The sequence below is a fragment of the Psammomys obesus genome, unplaced genomic scaffold (genome assembly GCF_907164565.1).
Source record: "Psammomys obesus unplaced genomic scaffold, mPsaObe1.curated_primary_1811, whole genome shotgun sequence".
Taxonomy (NCBI): domain Eukaryota; kingdom Metazoa; phylum Chordata; class Mammalia; order Rodentia; family Muridae; genus Psammomys; species Psammomys obesus.
The window spans coordinates 1,679,978-1,695,845 of record NW_026596356.1 but is presented as its reverse complement, the minus strand read 5'-3'; the positions used below and the strand labels follow the sequence as shown (position 1 = coordinate 1,695,845).

Genomic DNA, 15,868 nt, shown 5'->3' with positions numbered 1-15,868 from the left:
CACACACACACACACACACACACACACACACACACACACACACACACACAGTATAGCAGTGCTCCTCTTTATTAAGTTCTTATCTTGTTTGTACTTTCTAGTTTGCTTTTAAGATAAGGACTATCTGAAAGCTTTATTTTAAACATAAATTCCTTTGAGTGGAAAATATGTGTTTTCAAAATAATCTCTTTTTGAAGCAAAAGCACTTACTTTTGGAAGATTTATCAGTTTGTACAATTTAGAAGCTCATCTTTGAAACCCTCACAAGTACCTTTGGGTATTTAAAGAAATTGTTTTATTATTTTCTTTGCATTAAAGCTTTATGTTTTGGCAAACTGGAGGAATTGTTCTTGTTTGTTTTTGATAAATTGAAATCTAGGCAAATCCAAAGTGAAGCCTCAGATGTTATCCTCATGAAAAAGACATTTTATGTAAATTTTAAGGATGCCAGGGTCTTAAAAATGATATTTGCTGTGGTACTGAGATGGCTCAGTGGGTAGGAGCATTTGCTGTTCTAGAAGCCCTGGTTCGGTTCCCAGCACCCACATAGGCCCACAGCTCCCTGTAATTCCAGCTCTAGCGGATCTGATGTCCTTTTCTGGTCTCCACAGGCAACACATGCAACATATACACACATGCTTACCAACATACACAAAAATAAGTCTTAAAAATAGTGTTTGTTTGATACGAAAAGCCATTACTATTCCTATGTCAAATGCTAGTTTGGAAGTAACTTGAATGCAATGGAAAAAAATCATAGAATAATAACTACATTCAGCTTAGCACTGGTGCAAAAATAAGTAAACCTGGTGGTGATCTCAAGTTGAATTTTCACACAATAAAGAATATGTATAAAAGCAACAATACCTTTGTAAACTCTAAAACAATGGTTCTCAACCTTCCTAATGTTGTGACCCTTTAATACAGTTCCTCACACTGTGATGACCCCAACCATAAAATTATTTTCGTTGTTACTTCATAACTGTAATTTTGCTACTGTTTTGAATCATAGTGTAAATATTTCTGGAGACAGAGGTTTGCCAAAGGGGTTGTGACCCATAGGCTGAAAACTGTTGTCCTAAGATGTATCATCATTACTTTTCAGATTGATAAATACACTTCCTACATTGGCTGCACAAGCTCACCCAGCTGTAACGGCAGTCTTAAGTGTTTCTTGGAGGCTTTACCTATGATTCAGGAGGGCACAAGTGGGCCAGACTTCTCTGGCCTGTTCTTCCCTTTCCCACTGTCTGATGTAAAGGTTTGACACAGGCTTGTCAGGAATGGGGACCTGGATGGCACTGAAGCTTTCCTGGGATGAATATCATGCAGTGCTGGACCCATTGGAGACTCTCTGGGTTCTTAATCTTTCCCAGGCTCAGACATCCTGGCTCCAACAGGAAAGATGACTAGGGGAGATGGCACACAGAGGATCCTACAGCTAGTTGAATTTTGCAACCAAGTATCCAGGAGATATAGGCAGCAACAATTTGGCCTTTTGGGTGGAGGAGGAAGTATTTCCTGCCACTAACCCAGGAACAGCTTCATCAGTTGGGTGAGAGGCTAAGAGATTTTTCGTCTGCCATCAGGAATCCCATCTTGGTCCACGGCACTGGCCAGAGCTGCTTTGTTGCTGTTCACCCTTTAGGCATCCTTGATGTAGAAAGCAGGACCAGGGCTCACCTTCTGCCTCTGAGAATGCCAGACTACTGTCCCTTTGTCTGCTTTTCCTGGCTTTCTGCTGCAGGTTTTCCCTGGTAGAAATTTTTTTTTCTCTTTGATCATTTTTTTTCTCATGTTTCATTTAAATTCCTTCATGAAAGTGTTTGTGAAAGTTCTAACAGGGAGACGAATTAGGAGTAGGCCAAAGAATGGAGATGAACAGTGAACTAGCCTATTCTGCTGTGTGGGACAACTGCAGGAAGGAGGCAGGCAGCAGGTACCATTGCAACAAACCTCACAGTGATGTGAGGGCCTCCTGCAGCAGGGGAGCTTGCAGATCTCTCTCTCTCTCTCTCTCTCTCTCTCTCTCTCGTTCGTTCTTCCTTCTTTACTTCCTTGTTTGTTTTTTGTTTCTCAACACAGGGTTTCTTTGAATGTTGTAGACTTGCTTTGTAGACCAGGCTTGCCTTGAACTCACAGCGATCTGCCTGCTTCTGCCTCCCTGAGTGCTGGGATTACAGGTGTGTGCTATCGTGCCCAGTTCTTGCAGAGACTTTTAAGCAATAGTTATCTCTGAAGTCTTCCAAATAGGCACAACTTCTATCACCATTTCTGTCTCTAGGGACAATCCCAAGCTGTTTGCACCTTCAATTTGGCTCAGAGATGAACTAAAAATAAGGTACTCACGGTTATTATAGTTGTAGCAATCATAGTTGTCACCCATGTTTTTCACATCTGTCATGTTCTATCAGTCATAACCAGTTGCTTTTCTTCACCTTATGCTATTTAACACTCTATGGATAGCCCTTTCCCCTTCTCCATTCTTTTCCACCCATTGCCTATGCATGTTAAGTACTGTGTTTGTGAAGTGACAGCAGTTTAGGCTGGGCATGGAGCCTGGCAGCAGAGCACTAGTCTACCATAGTCAAGGCTTTCTGTATTATTCTTTGACTCTGTAGCTTCCCTATCACCACCCTTATCTCTACTGTTTCTCAAGATGACCATTGAGTCACATTGTTTTCCATTATTGTGTAACTCTTTCCCTTGAATTTGGGCTGATGCTCTGACTTGTTCCTGACCCATTGCATGTGGCAGAAATGACAGTTACGTTAGATGTTATTGAGAAGAAACAGGGCTTCCTACAGTGTCAGTTCTGGCTTTTTTTTAGGAAGGCTGACTACTATGAGGGCTCCACGTTGTGAGGAAGTCCAAGCTCACCATGTGGAGAGAAAGGACCATTCTCAAGCTCTCTTAGTCACTGCAGTTGAGGAGCCAGGCATGGCAATGACATCCAGTTGTACAAGCTTTCAGATGACATAAGCCCCAGCTTTCGAGAGAGAGAGAAAGAGACCCAAGGGGCCAGGAAACCCACAGAATCAGAAGAGTCAGTACATGGCCATTCAAACTGCTATGGCCTGTCATGATAGTGGATGTGTCTATTCCCAACACTCAAGGAAAGCTGAAGCATGAGACCTGTGAGTTTGAAGCTAACCTGAGACATACACACACAGACACACCACCACTGGAACACCACTATATTTTGTCTTGTCATGTTCTTGTATACCAGTAGATATTTAGAGCACACACCATTGTAGGAGAGTATAACCCTAACAATAGGAAGCATTCTGTCTGTATGTTAGTTCTCTTTAAGTGTGGGTGACTTTCTTCTTTTCATATGAAAAATTGGTTGCTGATGGTCATGAGGAGTTAGGATCCCTAAAGAGTTTTAGAAACAGCCATCTTCCCCACATTGCTGACTCTTGGCAATGCTAGTTCATTTACTGGACATTACACCCCAGCTGAATGCATAGTCATTAACCCAGGAGACACTTTAGTGGCAGCACACACCCAGGGCACAGTTCCTTGAAGTGAGGGCAGGAAGGAGAAGAGCCGGGTATTGGCGAGAGGGTACCTGGTTTCTTTCTCTTGTTCAGCACCAGATCTTTCCAATGTGTTGTCCTAAGATCTGATCAAGGTATTTCTTTTTCTGCCATGATTTTCATCCCCCTTCCCCAAATACTGTAGTGTCCTTCTATCCCGGGGAAAAATACGCCAGAAAACCACCTTTTCCCCAATTCAAAGCGACAATGGATTATTTTTCAAAAGGAATATTTACTAGGAAACTAAAAGGCAACCAAACAAAACACAAGAGAACAGAGGCAGAGTTGCAAATGAGCTGAGGGAATTAAAATTTGATAGCCAGCTTCTGTTCACAGCTGTACTGGCTAGGTAAAGCTACCACATACAAAGCCATCAAAGTTCACCACGTGGACAGTCTTCTTTGCCTGAATGCCCCCACAAAGGTGTCCTTGAGTTAGTGGCTTATTCACTAGTAACTCAGGGCTGTTAGCTCAAGGCAAGGGGATCCTGAGGTAGGACAACAGGCTACCTCAGCCCAATTTGGGCTGCCATTGACAAGGACATATCAAAGCTTAACAAGATGGCTACCTGCTAACCTTTTGCTGGAGCCATTCTAATTTCTTTGGGACCATTCCTCCAGGCACATCTGCTTGGATCTATTGACATTATTTCTGCTCACTATTCTGTTGGCACTCGCCCTTCAGGCTTTGGTTCTAAATACTGGTATGATGGAGGACATCTGAATGGGGAGGGATGGGTAGAGAGGACCCACTGGGAAAGAAAGGTATGTTTTCTCATTTTATCAGACATAGGCAGAACTGGGGTTCTCTCTGAACCCCTGCAAATGGAAGTTGAAAAGAGATGGGAGTGGATCAGACAGGCTGGGAAATGCACTACGCTTGAGTGAATTAACCTTGCCTTACACAACCAAAGGCCTCCACCCTTTCAAGACCTGATAAGATCTGACACTGGCAGTAGGATTTCTTGAACTAGGTGTGTATGGCAACCAGAACTTTCCAACAACATGATGTGATGCTGCGTCTACCTGGTGCAACCTACACTGAAACATGAATTGAAATAAAGAGAAGGTGCTTTCCAGGATGGTTAACTGCAACCCATCCCTGGATTCTGTTAAAGAGACTGAAAGGGAAATGCAGTTTTGGAGCAGTGATGATGGTGTGTGGAGGTGCTTTGCACCTATAATGAGAGAGGACCTGTCCATAGTCCCCAGTCCAGTCAGGGGATGCTGAGGCCTTTGGTTTCACTTCTTGGAGGCAAAAGCAGGGAGGATGAGGTGCAGAACTGGCAGTAGACTGTTTGAGAAGGATGATGGGTAATGGATGAGCTATGCTGGGGAGAGCCCTTGGCCTTCATTCCTATAGGTATTTCCATTCCTCAAGTGCTGCAAAAGTGATGTCTGAAGTAGGAAAGGGCCTCTGTCTGTGGCTGCCCAAGTCTATACTCTGGGCTGTTGCATATGGAAATACCCAGAAGGCAGTTGTGTCAAAGAAAGCCCGAAAGCCATGCCTTTTCTCAGTGGATCCCATGTCATCTCCCAGTGATCTTATTTTAGAACACAGACTTCTGAGTCTGGGAAAGAACATTCCAAGGTGCACATGCACGCCATTGGAAGGCAGGCATCTCTAACAAGGATGACACTTTTCATTCTAGAACTGCCACTGGGAAGGAAGTGGCTGCTGGCCACCTGGAAATAATGTTTCGAATCTCAGAATCTGGGTTTGTTAGTGAACAATGGCCACAGCCAAGCGGGACTCTGCCATGTGCATGAGAGTTTGCTGTGAACTAACCTGCCTTGCACAAGACTTCCTCCAGGCTTGCTTGGCCTAGGATTCTCTTGGGCCATTCCTTGGAAAACCGAAACACTTTTTTTTTGGGGGGGGGGTGAAATTATTCTCTGAAGACAGTCATTAACTCACAGGTAGTAGAGTTTGATTTAAAATCTGCTGCCTATTTAGCACCTGGATATATTTTTTTAAAGTATTCTGTCTTTCCAGGGCATTCATACAAATGACTTCATGTTAGACTGACCACTGCCAGGACCAGTATCACACCCATACAACCAAGGCCTTACATTAATCACTAGGTGTCTTGGCACTCAGGACTCTCACTGTGCCACTTGCTTTCTTCCACAGTCAAATTTGGTTTTTGGCAATGAAGGATGAGCTTCCCTACAGCATATCACCTAGGGCCACCTGAAGAAGGTGGGTGAACCATTCAGATTCACCAAATCCAATTTGGAAAGAGGGCCAGTATTGCTGTGGGTACAGCGGAGCATTTCGTTGCTGGAGTCATCTGGATGTTGCTAGGTGGGGAAAGTTACTTAAAATCATTGTTACACGGTTGTCCGACTGTGTCCTTGGCACAAGCAGTCTTCTTATCCATAGTCATCGTTTCTGGAGGAAGAAGAAACAAAGAGTGAGCTGGTTTTCACTCGTCTGTTTTTAATGTGTGCCAAACAAAAACACCAGGCACGGTGATGGAACACAGAATTGCGAACACAGAATACATGTGTGAGGCATTCATGCAGATTTCAAAGGGCTCATAACGGGAGAAGTGAGCCACAGAGGTGTCCATAAGCTTCTAACAGAGCCTTTGAAGTGACTAAAGGGATTTTGAAGTATAAGCATCACTTAGGCTGAAAACAAATTTGGGCTGTTTGGGCAGAGGAGAGATCCAGGAAGGAAGTGGTGGAAGGATCATCAGATCTGGGGTGAAGGGGCTGTGTTGTGAGAAGTATGGCAGTAGCAAATATGACTAAGAAAGAGGGTTTGGGTGGTGAAACATCATATCACTCAATGCTTGCTTCCCAGCTGTGAGAGGAACGCATGTACATGTGCATATGTTTTGCCAGGGGTACAGCCCAGGTCCTTGTGCATGCTGGGTAAGGGTTCTATCATTAAGCTACATCCCGGCTTCCAACAGTGAATTTTCCCAGGAGAATCTCAGATGTAAGATAAACAGGTTCTGTTGTGTTGCTCACTCAACCCAAAATTCACCTGAAATTCAACTCATGGCCTTACACTTTAATACAGATTAAGGGTACTAATACGGCAGGCACAGAGAGACAAGGAGAGAAACCAAAGTGACTTCTGTGGATACAATAACAAAATTTTATACAAAGCTTGAGAGAGCAGCATATATTCTCAAATTGGAATGTTTAGACGGCATTCCAGAAATCAAAGTTCTGCAATAAAGCTTACAGAAAGTAATTAAAGCCAGAGTACATTGGAGATTGAAAGCCATGTCTGGCTTTGAAGTGTATACATGCTTGTATACAGATAAATCCCTCAGGAAAGATATATTCATTTATAAAGGTAGCAGGGAAGGACAAATAGATATTTGTTATTTGAACATATCTTAACATATTGCCTGGGGTGCATAAACCAGCCAGCACAGAGGTATTCAGACCCAGGAGTCACCACGATACTGGACTGGTTATGCCTGGAGTATTGCTCAGAAGGCTAGACTTTTTTTTTATAATTAAATTTATTTATTTTTATTAATTACAGTTTATTCACTTTGTATCCCCCCCTAAGGCCCTCCCTCCTCCCCTCCCGGTCCCATCCTCCCTCCCCCTTCTTCACGCATGCCTCTCCCCAAGTCCACTGATAGGGGAGGTCCTCCTCTCCTTCCTTCTGATCTTAGTCTATCAGATCACATCAGGAGTGGCTGCATTGTCCTCTTCTGTGGCCTGGTAAGGCTGCTCTCCCCTCGGGGGGAGATGATCAAAGAGCAGGCCAATCAGATTATGTCAGAGGCAGTCCCTCTTCCCATTACTATGGAACCCACTTGGACACTGAACTGCCATGGGCTACATCTGTGAAGGGGTTCTAGGTTATCTCCATGCCTGGTACTTGGTTGGAATATGAGTCTCTGAGAAGACTCATATTCTGTGTTTAAATTCCTGTGTTTAAATTTTCTGGTTCTGTTGCTCTCCTTGTGGGGTTCCTATCCTCTCCAGATCTTACTATTTCCCACTTCTTATATAAGATTCCCTGCACATTGCCCAACAGTTGGCCATAGGTCTCAGCGTCTGCTTTAATAGTCTGCAGGGTAGAGCCTTTCAGAGGCCCTCTGTGGCAGGTTCCTAGTTTGTTTCCTGTTTTCTTCTTCTTCTGATGTCCATCCTCTTTGCCTTTCGGGATGGGGATTGAGCATTTTAGTCAGGGTCCTCTCTCTTAGTTTCTTTAGATGTACAGGTTTTAGTAGGTTTATCCTATGTTATATGTCTATATGAATGAGTATAAACCGTGTATGTCTTTCTGCTTCTGGGACAGCTCACACAGGATGATCCTTTCCAGGTCCCTCCATTTACCTGCAAATTTCATGATTTCCTTATTTTTCATTGCAGAGTAATATTCCATTGTGTAGATGTACCACAATTTCTGTATCCATTCTTCAGTTGAGGGGCATCTGGGCTGTTTCCAGCTTCTGGCTATTACAAATAAAGCTGCTACAAACATGGTTGAGCAAATGTCCTTATTGTGTTGTTGAGCCCCTTTTGGATATATGCCTAGGAGTGGCATGGCTGGATCTTGAGGAAGCACTATTCCTAGTTGTCTGGGAAAGCGCCAGATTGATTTCCAGAGTGGTTGTACCAGTTTACATTCCCACCAGCAGTGGAGGAGGGTTCCCCTTTCTCCACAACCTCTCCAGCATGTGTTGTCTCTTGAGTTTTTCATCTTGGCCATTCTGATGGGTATAAGGTGAAATCTCAGGGAAATTTGCATTTCCCTAATGGCTAATGAGGTTGAGCATTTCTTTAAGTGTTTCTCTGCCATTCGATATTCCTCTACAGAGAGTTCTCTGTTTAGCTCTGTTCCCCATTTTTCAATTGGATTACTTGGTTTGCTGCTTTTCAGCTTCTTTAGTTCTTTATATATACTGGATATTAGCCCTCTGTAAGGCTAGACTTTTAAAACTAGTTTCCACATCCAGAGAAACCACCAGGAGAGTCCCAGGTAATAGCATGGCTCCAACTGGACACTGTAGCTGCAGTGTAGTCTTTTGGTGCCTTTCTTTGTGTGTATAACTACCAGTCTCTGGCATAGCCTGAAGGAATGTTAAACAGAGGCCTGCTAGTTCTCTGCTTCAGCTAAACCCTTCAGCTCAGTGAGTCTTCTGGGACCAGTCCTGTCTGGGCCTCATGTCTCTTGTTTTCCTCCTCTGGGATACTGCCACTATGTTCCAAAGCACTGTGACCAGGGACCAAGCCCACATGCTGACAGCAGAAAGGAGTTTTGATGGATGTGAGGGAGTGGCTGTTCAACTCTATTATAGTCTTACAAGACAAGCCTTTTAGAAACACACACATTCTGGGGGAAGTCAGATGTCCAGGTTATATCTCAACAGAGTAGCTTGGTTGTCTCTGGAGAATTTTGAGTTTGATATGGATGGCTTATGCTGTCACCCCACCCCATTTTGTCTCTCACTGGTGATGAAGGGGGGTGGTGATACAGTTCCATCAAACAAAACAAACACATTGCAGCATCCTTCTAACATATCATCCAGTGAGTTGCTTCTCATCCAATATTTTCATAAAAAGATCTTAGGGCAGAGTTTTGTTTTTGTTTTTTGCTAGTTCAGAACAGCACTAACCCAGTGAGGCCGTGGTAGGGAGAGGAGAGTGGAGACGGAAATGATGGTGCAAGCACTGTGTGTCCAAACTTGGCCTTGCTGGTTCCAGAGCTACCACCGCTGAGCACAGCAGCTCTCTCCTTCTCACCAGACCCAGTGGCCGTCCAGGCTGTGTCCTGGGTTTGGAAGCCTTCAGGAAATTCAGCAGCCGGACAGGAAGTGGTGGTTACAATCCTATTTGTCCAGAAAGGTTTCTAAGTGAATTCAATTGTCCTGAGACATAAGGACTTGATTGGAATTAAATTGAATTGAAATCAAAGACGAGGACTGTCCCAATGAAAACTGTAATGCGCAATGACACTTCAATCACAAAAATGACAGCTGACATGAGGCAGGGCGTTCAAACTGACCCCAAATTAAGGACATAGAAAGAATGAGTGGATCATTCGATTTTATCTTCCTGTGAAGTTGGAAATGGGTTCTGATTACAGGAAGTTTCTCAGGGTTTTAAACTAAGAAGTCTGTCAAAAATGGAAGTGATTCTTATTGTATGATTCGATATTACATGTACCTAATCTTGTTACTCATGTATTTGAAATTCTTTAAGTGCAGAATCTCAGCATTTGGTGACTAATGCTTAGTACTGCTTTACAAATATTTATGTAAAAAACACCATCCACCTAGAATCAGGTGAGCACTTCCTTCCCTCAAAGGTGATGTTCTTTTTTAACTCTTGTTGCCCCTCGTAAACCTAGCATGTTAGAGAAATAAGGCAGTGTGTGATATCCTGTGAGTGGTGAGGTCACAAACATAAAATAGGACCTACCACTATTGTGCTAGCTGGGTGGACACAATATCAAAATGATTCCCAAGTGCAGCTCTCAGCCCTCATCAGACAAGCTTCTTTTCACAGTTGACTTTGGTTTATACAGAGGCTACAAGTAGTCAAACTGCAGAGACTAAGTGACCTTGGAGCTCAGTCCTAAATGTGATCTCTACACCAGCCCTCACCAGGGAAGATGGTGGTAGAGCAGGGGGAAGACTGTAGGTCAGAGGCTGGGGAGGAGTGCTATGAAGCGATCTTTGGTGCATGACACGGCTGATGTGCTTGTGAACTCACCGAGGCTGGACTACCTGCTCAAGACCTGCACATTTGCTGACACGTCATCACGGAAGGGGGCCCGCTCCTCCATAAGAGACTACTGACAGTTACTGGTGGTCAGGAGAAGGGAAGTAACTTCTTTCAGTGGTGTAGTCAGTGATAAGCTGTCCAGCAAAGATTCAGTAAATCACTTCCTCCCCGTGTCCAGACAACCTAATTGAACTTAGTGGGGTGCGCACACAAAACATATATGAAGTAGGAGGGGCACACGTTTATAAGGAGGGTTTTAAGAGGAGGAGCTGGGATAAGATGGTATAAAAGGGGATAAAAAGACTAAAATTCATTATTTAAGTGTATATAACTGTAAAGGAATAAATATTAAACAAACAACTAAAGAAACCAAAGAAATAAAGCAATGTAAATGGAATGGCATTTCCCATCAGGAGCTTGGGGTAACAGCTTAGAAAATGGAAAATGTCCATTTGGGAAAAGAGTACTATGTTAAGAACTTTGTATGAGAATTGATCATCTTACCTGGGGTCCTCCTCCTTGCTTAGCTTCTTTAGGTGTACAGATTTCAGTATGATTATCCTATATTATATGTCTAATATCCACTTATAAGTGATCATATAGCATTTGTGTCTTTCTGCTTCTGGGTTACCTCACTCAGGACGATCTTTTCTAGATCCCACCATTTGCCTACAAATTTCATGATTTCCTTGTTTTTAATTGCTGAATAGTATTCCATTGTGTAAATGTACCACAATTTCTGTATCCATTCCTCAACTGAGGGACATCTGGGTTGTATTCTGGCTATTACAAATAAAGCTGCTACAAACATGGTTGAGCAAATGTTCTTGTTGTATACTTGAGCATCTTTTGGATATATGCCTAGGAGTGGTATAGCTGGATCTTGAAGAAGCGCTCTTCCTAATGAGAAAGTGCCAGATTGATTTCCAAAGTGGTTGTATAAGTTTACATTCCCATCAGCAATGGAGTAATGTTCAAAGATCAAAAAGTCAAGTGACAACACATGCTGGAGAAGATGTAGAGAAAGAGGAACCTTATTCCATTGCTGATGGGAATGTAAACTTATACAACCACTTTGGAAATCAATCTGGCACTTTCTCATTAGGAAGAGTGCTTCTTCAAGATCCAGCTATACCACTCCTAGGCATATATCCAAAAGACGCTCAAGTATACAACAAGAACATTTGCTCAACCATGTTTGTAGCAGCTTTATTTATAATAGCCAGAATCTGGAAACAACCCAGATGTCCCTCAGTTGAGGAATGGATACAGAAATTGTGGTACATTTACACAATGGAATACTATTCAGCAATTAAAAACAAGGAAATCATGAAATTTGTAGGCAAATGGTGGGATCTAGAAAAGATCGTCCTGAGTGAGGTATCCCAGAAGCAGAAAGACACAAATGCTATATGATCACTTATAAGTGGATATTAGACATATAATATAGGATAATCACACTGAAATTTGTATACCTAAAGAAGCTAAGCAAGGAGGAGGACCCTGGGTAAGATGCTCAAGCTTCATTCAGAAAAGCAAACGGGATGGACATCGGAAGAGGGAGATAACAGGGAAGAGGGCAGTAGCCTACCACAGAGAGCCTCTGAAAGACTCTTCTCAGCAGAGTATCAAAACATACGCTGAGACTCATAGCCAAACTTTGGGTAGAGTGCAGGGAATTTTTTGAAAGAAGGGGGAGATAGAAAGACCTCGAAGGGTCTGGAGCTCCACAAGGAGAGCAACAGAACCAAAAAATCTGGGCACAGGGGTCTTTTGTGAGATGGATACTCCAAGGACCATGCATAGAGATAACCTAGAACCCCTGCACAGATGTAGCCCATGGCAGCTCAGTGTCCAAGAGGGCCCCCCAGTAATAGTAACAGGGACCATCTCTGACATGAACTCATGGTCTGGCTCTTTGATCACCTCCCCCTGAGGGGGAGCAGCCTTACCAGGCTACAGAGGAAGACAATGAAGCCTGATGAACCCTGATAGACTAGGGTCAGATGGTAGGGGAGAAGGATCTCCCCTATCATTGGACTGGGGGAGGGGCAGGAGAAGAAGAGGGAGGGAGGGTGGGATTGAGAGGGGTTGGAGGAGGGGGCTACAGTGGGATAAACTGTAATTAATGAAAATAAAATAAAAAGAATGTAAACTCCACTAGGACGAGGATTTCCATCTATTCAGTGTGTCATCAGCACCCACTGTAAGTACTCAACCGGTATTTGTTGAACAAAAACTTGAAGTCAGCAGTTCCATCTTCAAAGCGATTGTTTCAAAGGAAGTCTGGCTGATCCTTGCTTGAACAGACAACACAGCAAACGATGCCACGCCAATGGGAATCTTGAAAGATCACGGAGGTAGGCTGACAGCAAGGCAGACAGCATATGATCCTAATCACCAAGACTTTTGAGTGTTCTAGAGAAAGTACCTGTACCACCCAGCCTTCCTTTTAAACTAGGAGAAGCTGATGGGGGTCATCTGAGGCATTGTGCTTGAGGCGGTAAAAATCTCATGTGAGATGACAAACAGGACTTAAACTGCCATTGTCTGTAACTCATGGGCATTGTCTAAGACTTGGGGAATGTGTGCCATAAAGAAAGCAGGGCTGAATGAAAAGAAAATGCCAGTTTGCACAGCAGGGCTCATTCATTATTATTAATTTTTAGAGTTCAATTTATTCATTTAATGTCCACCAGTGTCTTGCCTGTATGTGTGTCTGTGTGAGGATATCAGATCCCATGAAATGGAATTAAAGACAGTTGTGAGCTGCCATGTGGATGCTGGGAGTTGAACCTGGGTCCTTTGGAAGAGCAGCCAGTCCTCAACCACTGAGCCATCTCTGCAGCCCTTGTGCTCACTTATTTTTATATATTAAGAGAACTACTGTGCTTGCAGACTTGAAAGTTGACATGCAGAGTCTATAAGAAATCAGCATTCATTTAACATATCATGAGAAGAGAGAAACTGGTATTCTACACAACAGAAGTGTACTCAGTGCTGACTCTGCCAGGCACTGGGTACAAGTTATACAGTTACAAATTGCATGCTCCAGCCTCACATAGCAGCTGGAAGTGCTGCGAATGACACAGGCACAGATGATGTCCAGTGGTACCAAATACTATGTCAGGGTTAGGTACAGTGAGCTGAGAATAGAAGCATAGACAGAAGCTATTTAGCTTATACTAGAGGGACTAGAGGATACTTTCTGAGGATGACAGCCAATCATATGCTTAAACAATGAGCCAGAGCTAGCCAGGTAACGGGTAGAAAAGATAGCATACAAAATTAAAGCAGGGACAAGGATGTGGAGTAAATAGAAAGTATTTAATGGACCAAGAACAAATAGGCATGGTCCCAAAGTGTAAGGGGAAGATAGACAAGGGTCACAGAGGGTCTTTCTAGTAAGGGAACTCTGAAGTTGTTCAGGACAGAGTGCTGTTACTAGAGGATTTTAAGCAGTGTGGGCAGGGGAGGGATTTGCGATTAACCAAGAGCTCTGGGTAGGTCTGTGAGTGCATTTCCTGGAAGGACTGCCCCTCAGAGTAGACAGCACCTCCCACTGGCTGCCTAGAGATAAAGAGGTCTGAGGAAAATGCAGGGCTTGCTTTGCCTGCTCACCTTTACTCCCTGATGGTGAGTGAATGAACTCTGTTGCTGCTGCTGCTGTTCCTGCTAGCCTTCCCTGAAGTGGAAACCTAGCTACCCTGGCCTTTTAAGGTGGACTGAAAACCAGCAGCCATCCAGGAACCCTCTAGGCCTTCTTCAGTGCCAGACTGGAACTGCTGAAGTAGCCAGCCTCATGGATGGAACAGCTATGACATTTTCAACCTCCCTAGCATGCAGATAGCCATTGCTGGACTACCTGGCCTATGCCTTAAACCAATCTGATAAACCCTCTTTTAATCTATATTTGTTCTATCAGTTTTGTTCCTCTAGTGAACACTGACTAATGCAGGTGGTGCTATGCTAAAGGAAAAAGCACATCGCGTCCAGTTGTCCTATTTTTAGCTATTTTAAAATGGATCACTGGGTTCAGATGTTATACCAGGCTAATCCACACCTCATCACATCATGTTCCCATCAGCATTCCCCTATTTTCCTAACTCGGGCTGGGCCTGACAGCTGCTTGGATGATGTAGGTTTTTATACAGAAGTATATAGATCCAAGAGACTATAAGAGCAGCAGAGGTCAAGACACTGAAAACTTCTAGATTAAGACAGATGTCTCCTCTTTAATTTGCTTGAAGCAATAAACCCACTTTACCTTTACTTTTCAATCAGTTTGACCTGAGTTTTCTGTTTCTAGAAGTCCAAAGTACTGCGTGTCTCTGGGTATGAGAACTGTCTCATTCAAGGCCCTCGGGACCAGCTAAGAACAAAGCTCTTCAATGTGGGTCAGTGGTTAGGCTGTGTGGGATTCCAGCTATGCTACCGGCTAACTCTGCATGAAAGAAGTGTGCATGAGACAGGTATGGAGGTTTGCACATTAACCCTCAAAAACCATAATGAATGCTACATGAGAGGTGAGATCTTTGGGAGGCGATTCGTCTTGAGGGTTCTTTTCTCATGAATGAAGTTACCCATCATAGATTAACAGGTCAGTAGGCTAATGTGCTGCTGTTAGAATGAATGCTCTCGGTCATCTACACTGTCTTATCATATGATGTCCTGTACAGCCTCAAGACTCTAATATGGAGTTTCCATAAACCAAGAGGCAGGCTTCTGCAGAGGCATCCCTCTGACCATCTACCTTTGAGATGGGCCCTACCTGGTCATCTTCAACTCAGTGGGAGAGAGGCCATGGACAGAGTCTGAGGGAAGCTCTGTATATGGGTAGAATTACAGGTGGCAGAATTGGAGTGAAAGGCCTTTAGCCCTGGAGGAAGACAGTCCACAGCACTCCTGGCAGTCCCTGTGCCTGGGAGTTCTATGGTGACCATCTTTTCTGATAACTTGAGGGCAAGGTGGTGCCAAACAATATTATTAAGGGGGCAGGTTTCCAAGATGCTTAAAGTCATTACATACTTTGATAAGTTCTTTATTTGATGGTCAAGGGTCTTGACAGGTTATTTCCTGGAACTCTGTATATGTTTTAAGTCTGCTGTGTTGTCAGCTCTTTTCTATTTACTGACCACTCACCGCAGTCACAGTTTGAAATGAAGAGCCGTGTCCAGGTGTATTTTCCCTCTGTGGTTTTGGAGGGTGGGAACTCTGATTAGGAGCTGTGCCTGAGGGAAGGGCTTGTCACTCTTCATCATTTGTCCACGTTCACATGTAAGAGATATATTATATTCAGGAGTAGCTGGATCCAGAGGTTCAGACAGCATCATCAGGCCTCACCATATCTCCACCTCTCAAGCTGGCTTCTCTTTTGTTTGGCCCCTTTCTGGCAGATACCTGCTAGAAATTTCACAATAACACCTCAGTGGAGAAATATGGCTTTTTAAAGGAGAATTCCAGTAAGACTCCTGGGCCTACATTGGGGTCATGGCCATTAGTTCCTGGAATGTGCTAAGTGAAGGGGGCTAAGACACTTCTGGAGACCATAGATTTGGTTGTCATCTGCCAAATACTTGTACAAAGGGGAGGGAGGCTGAGCCCTGAAGGGAAAAT

The 15,868-nt window shown here is 43.7% G+C and overlaps 1 protein-coding gene across 1 annotated transcript in view; it reads right to left on the bottom strand.

The window, feature by feature from the left end:
• Positions 1-3,743: 3,743 nt before the first annotated feature.
• The window catches only part of Syt9 (synaptotagmin 9), a 189,999-nt gene continuing 177,874 nt past the window's right edge, over positions 3,744-15,868 (bottom strand). Inside the window, exon 7 of the mRNA XM_055597423.1 lies at positions 3,744-5,936. Coding sequence (XP_055453398.1) covers positions 5,928-5,936 — 9 coding nt within the window. The 3' untranslated portion in view covers positions 3,744-5,927. The remainder of the gene's footprint in view (positions 5,937-15,868) is intronic.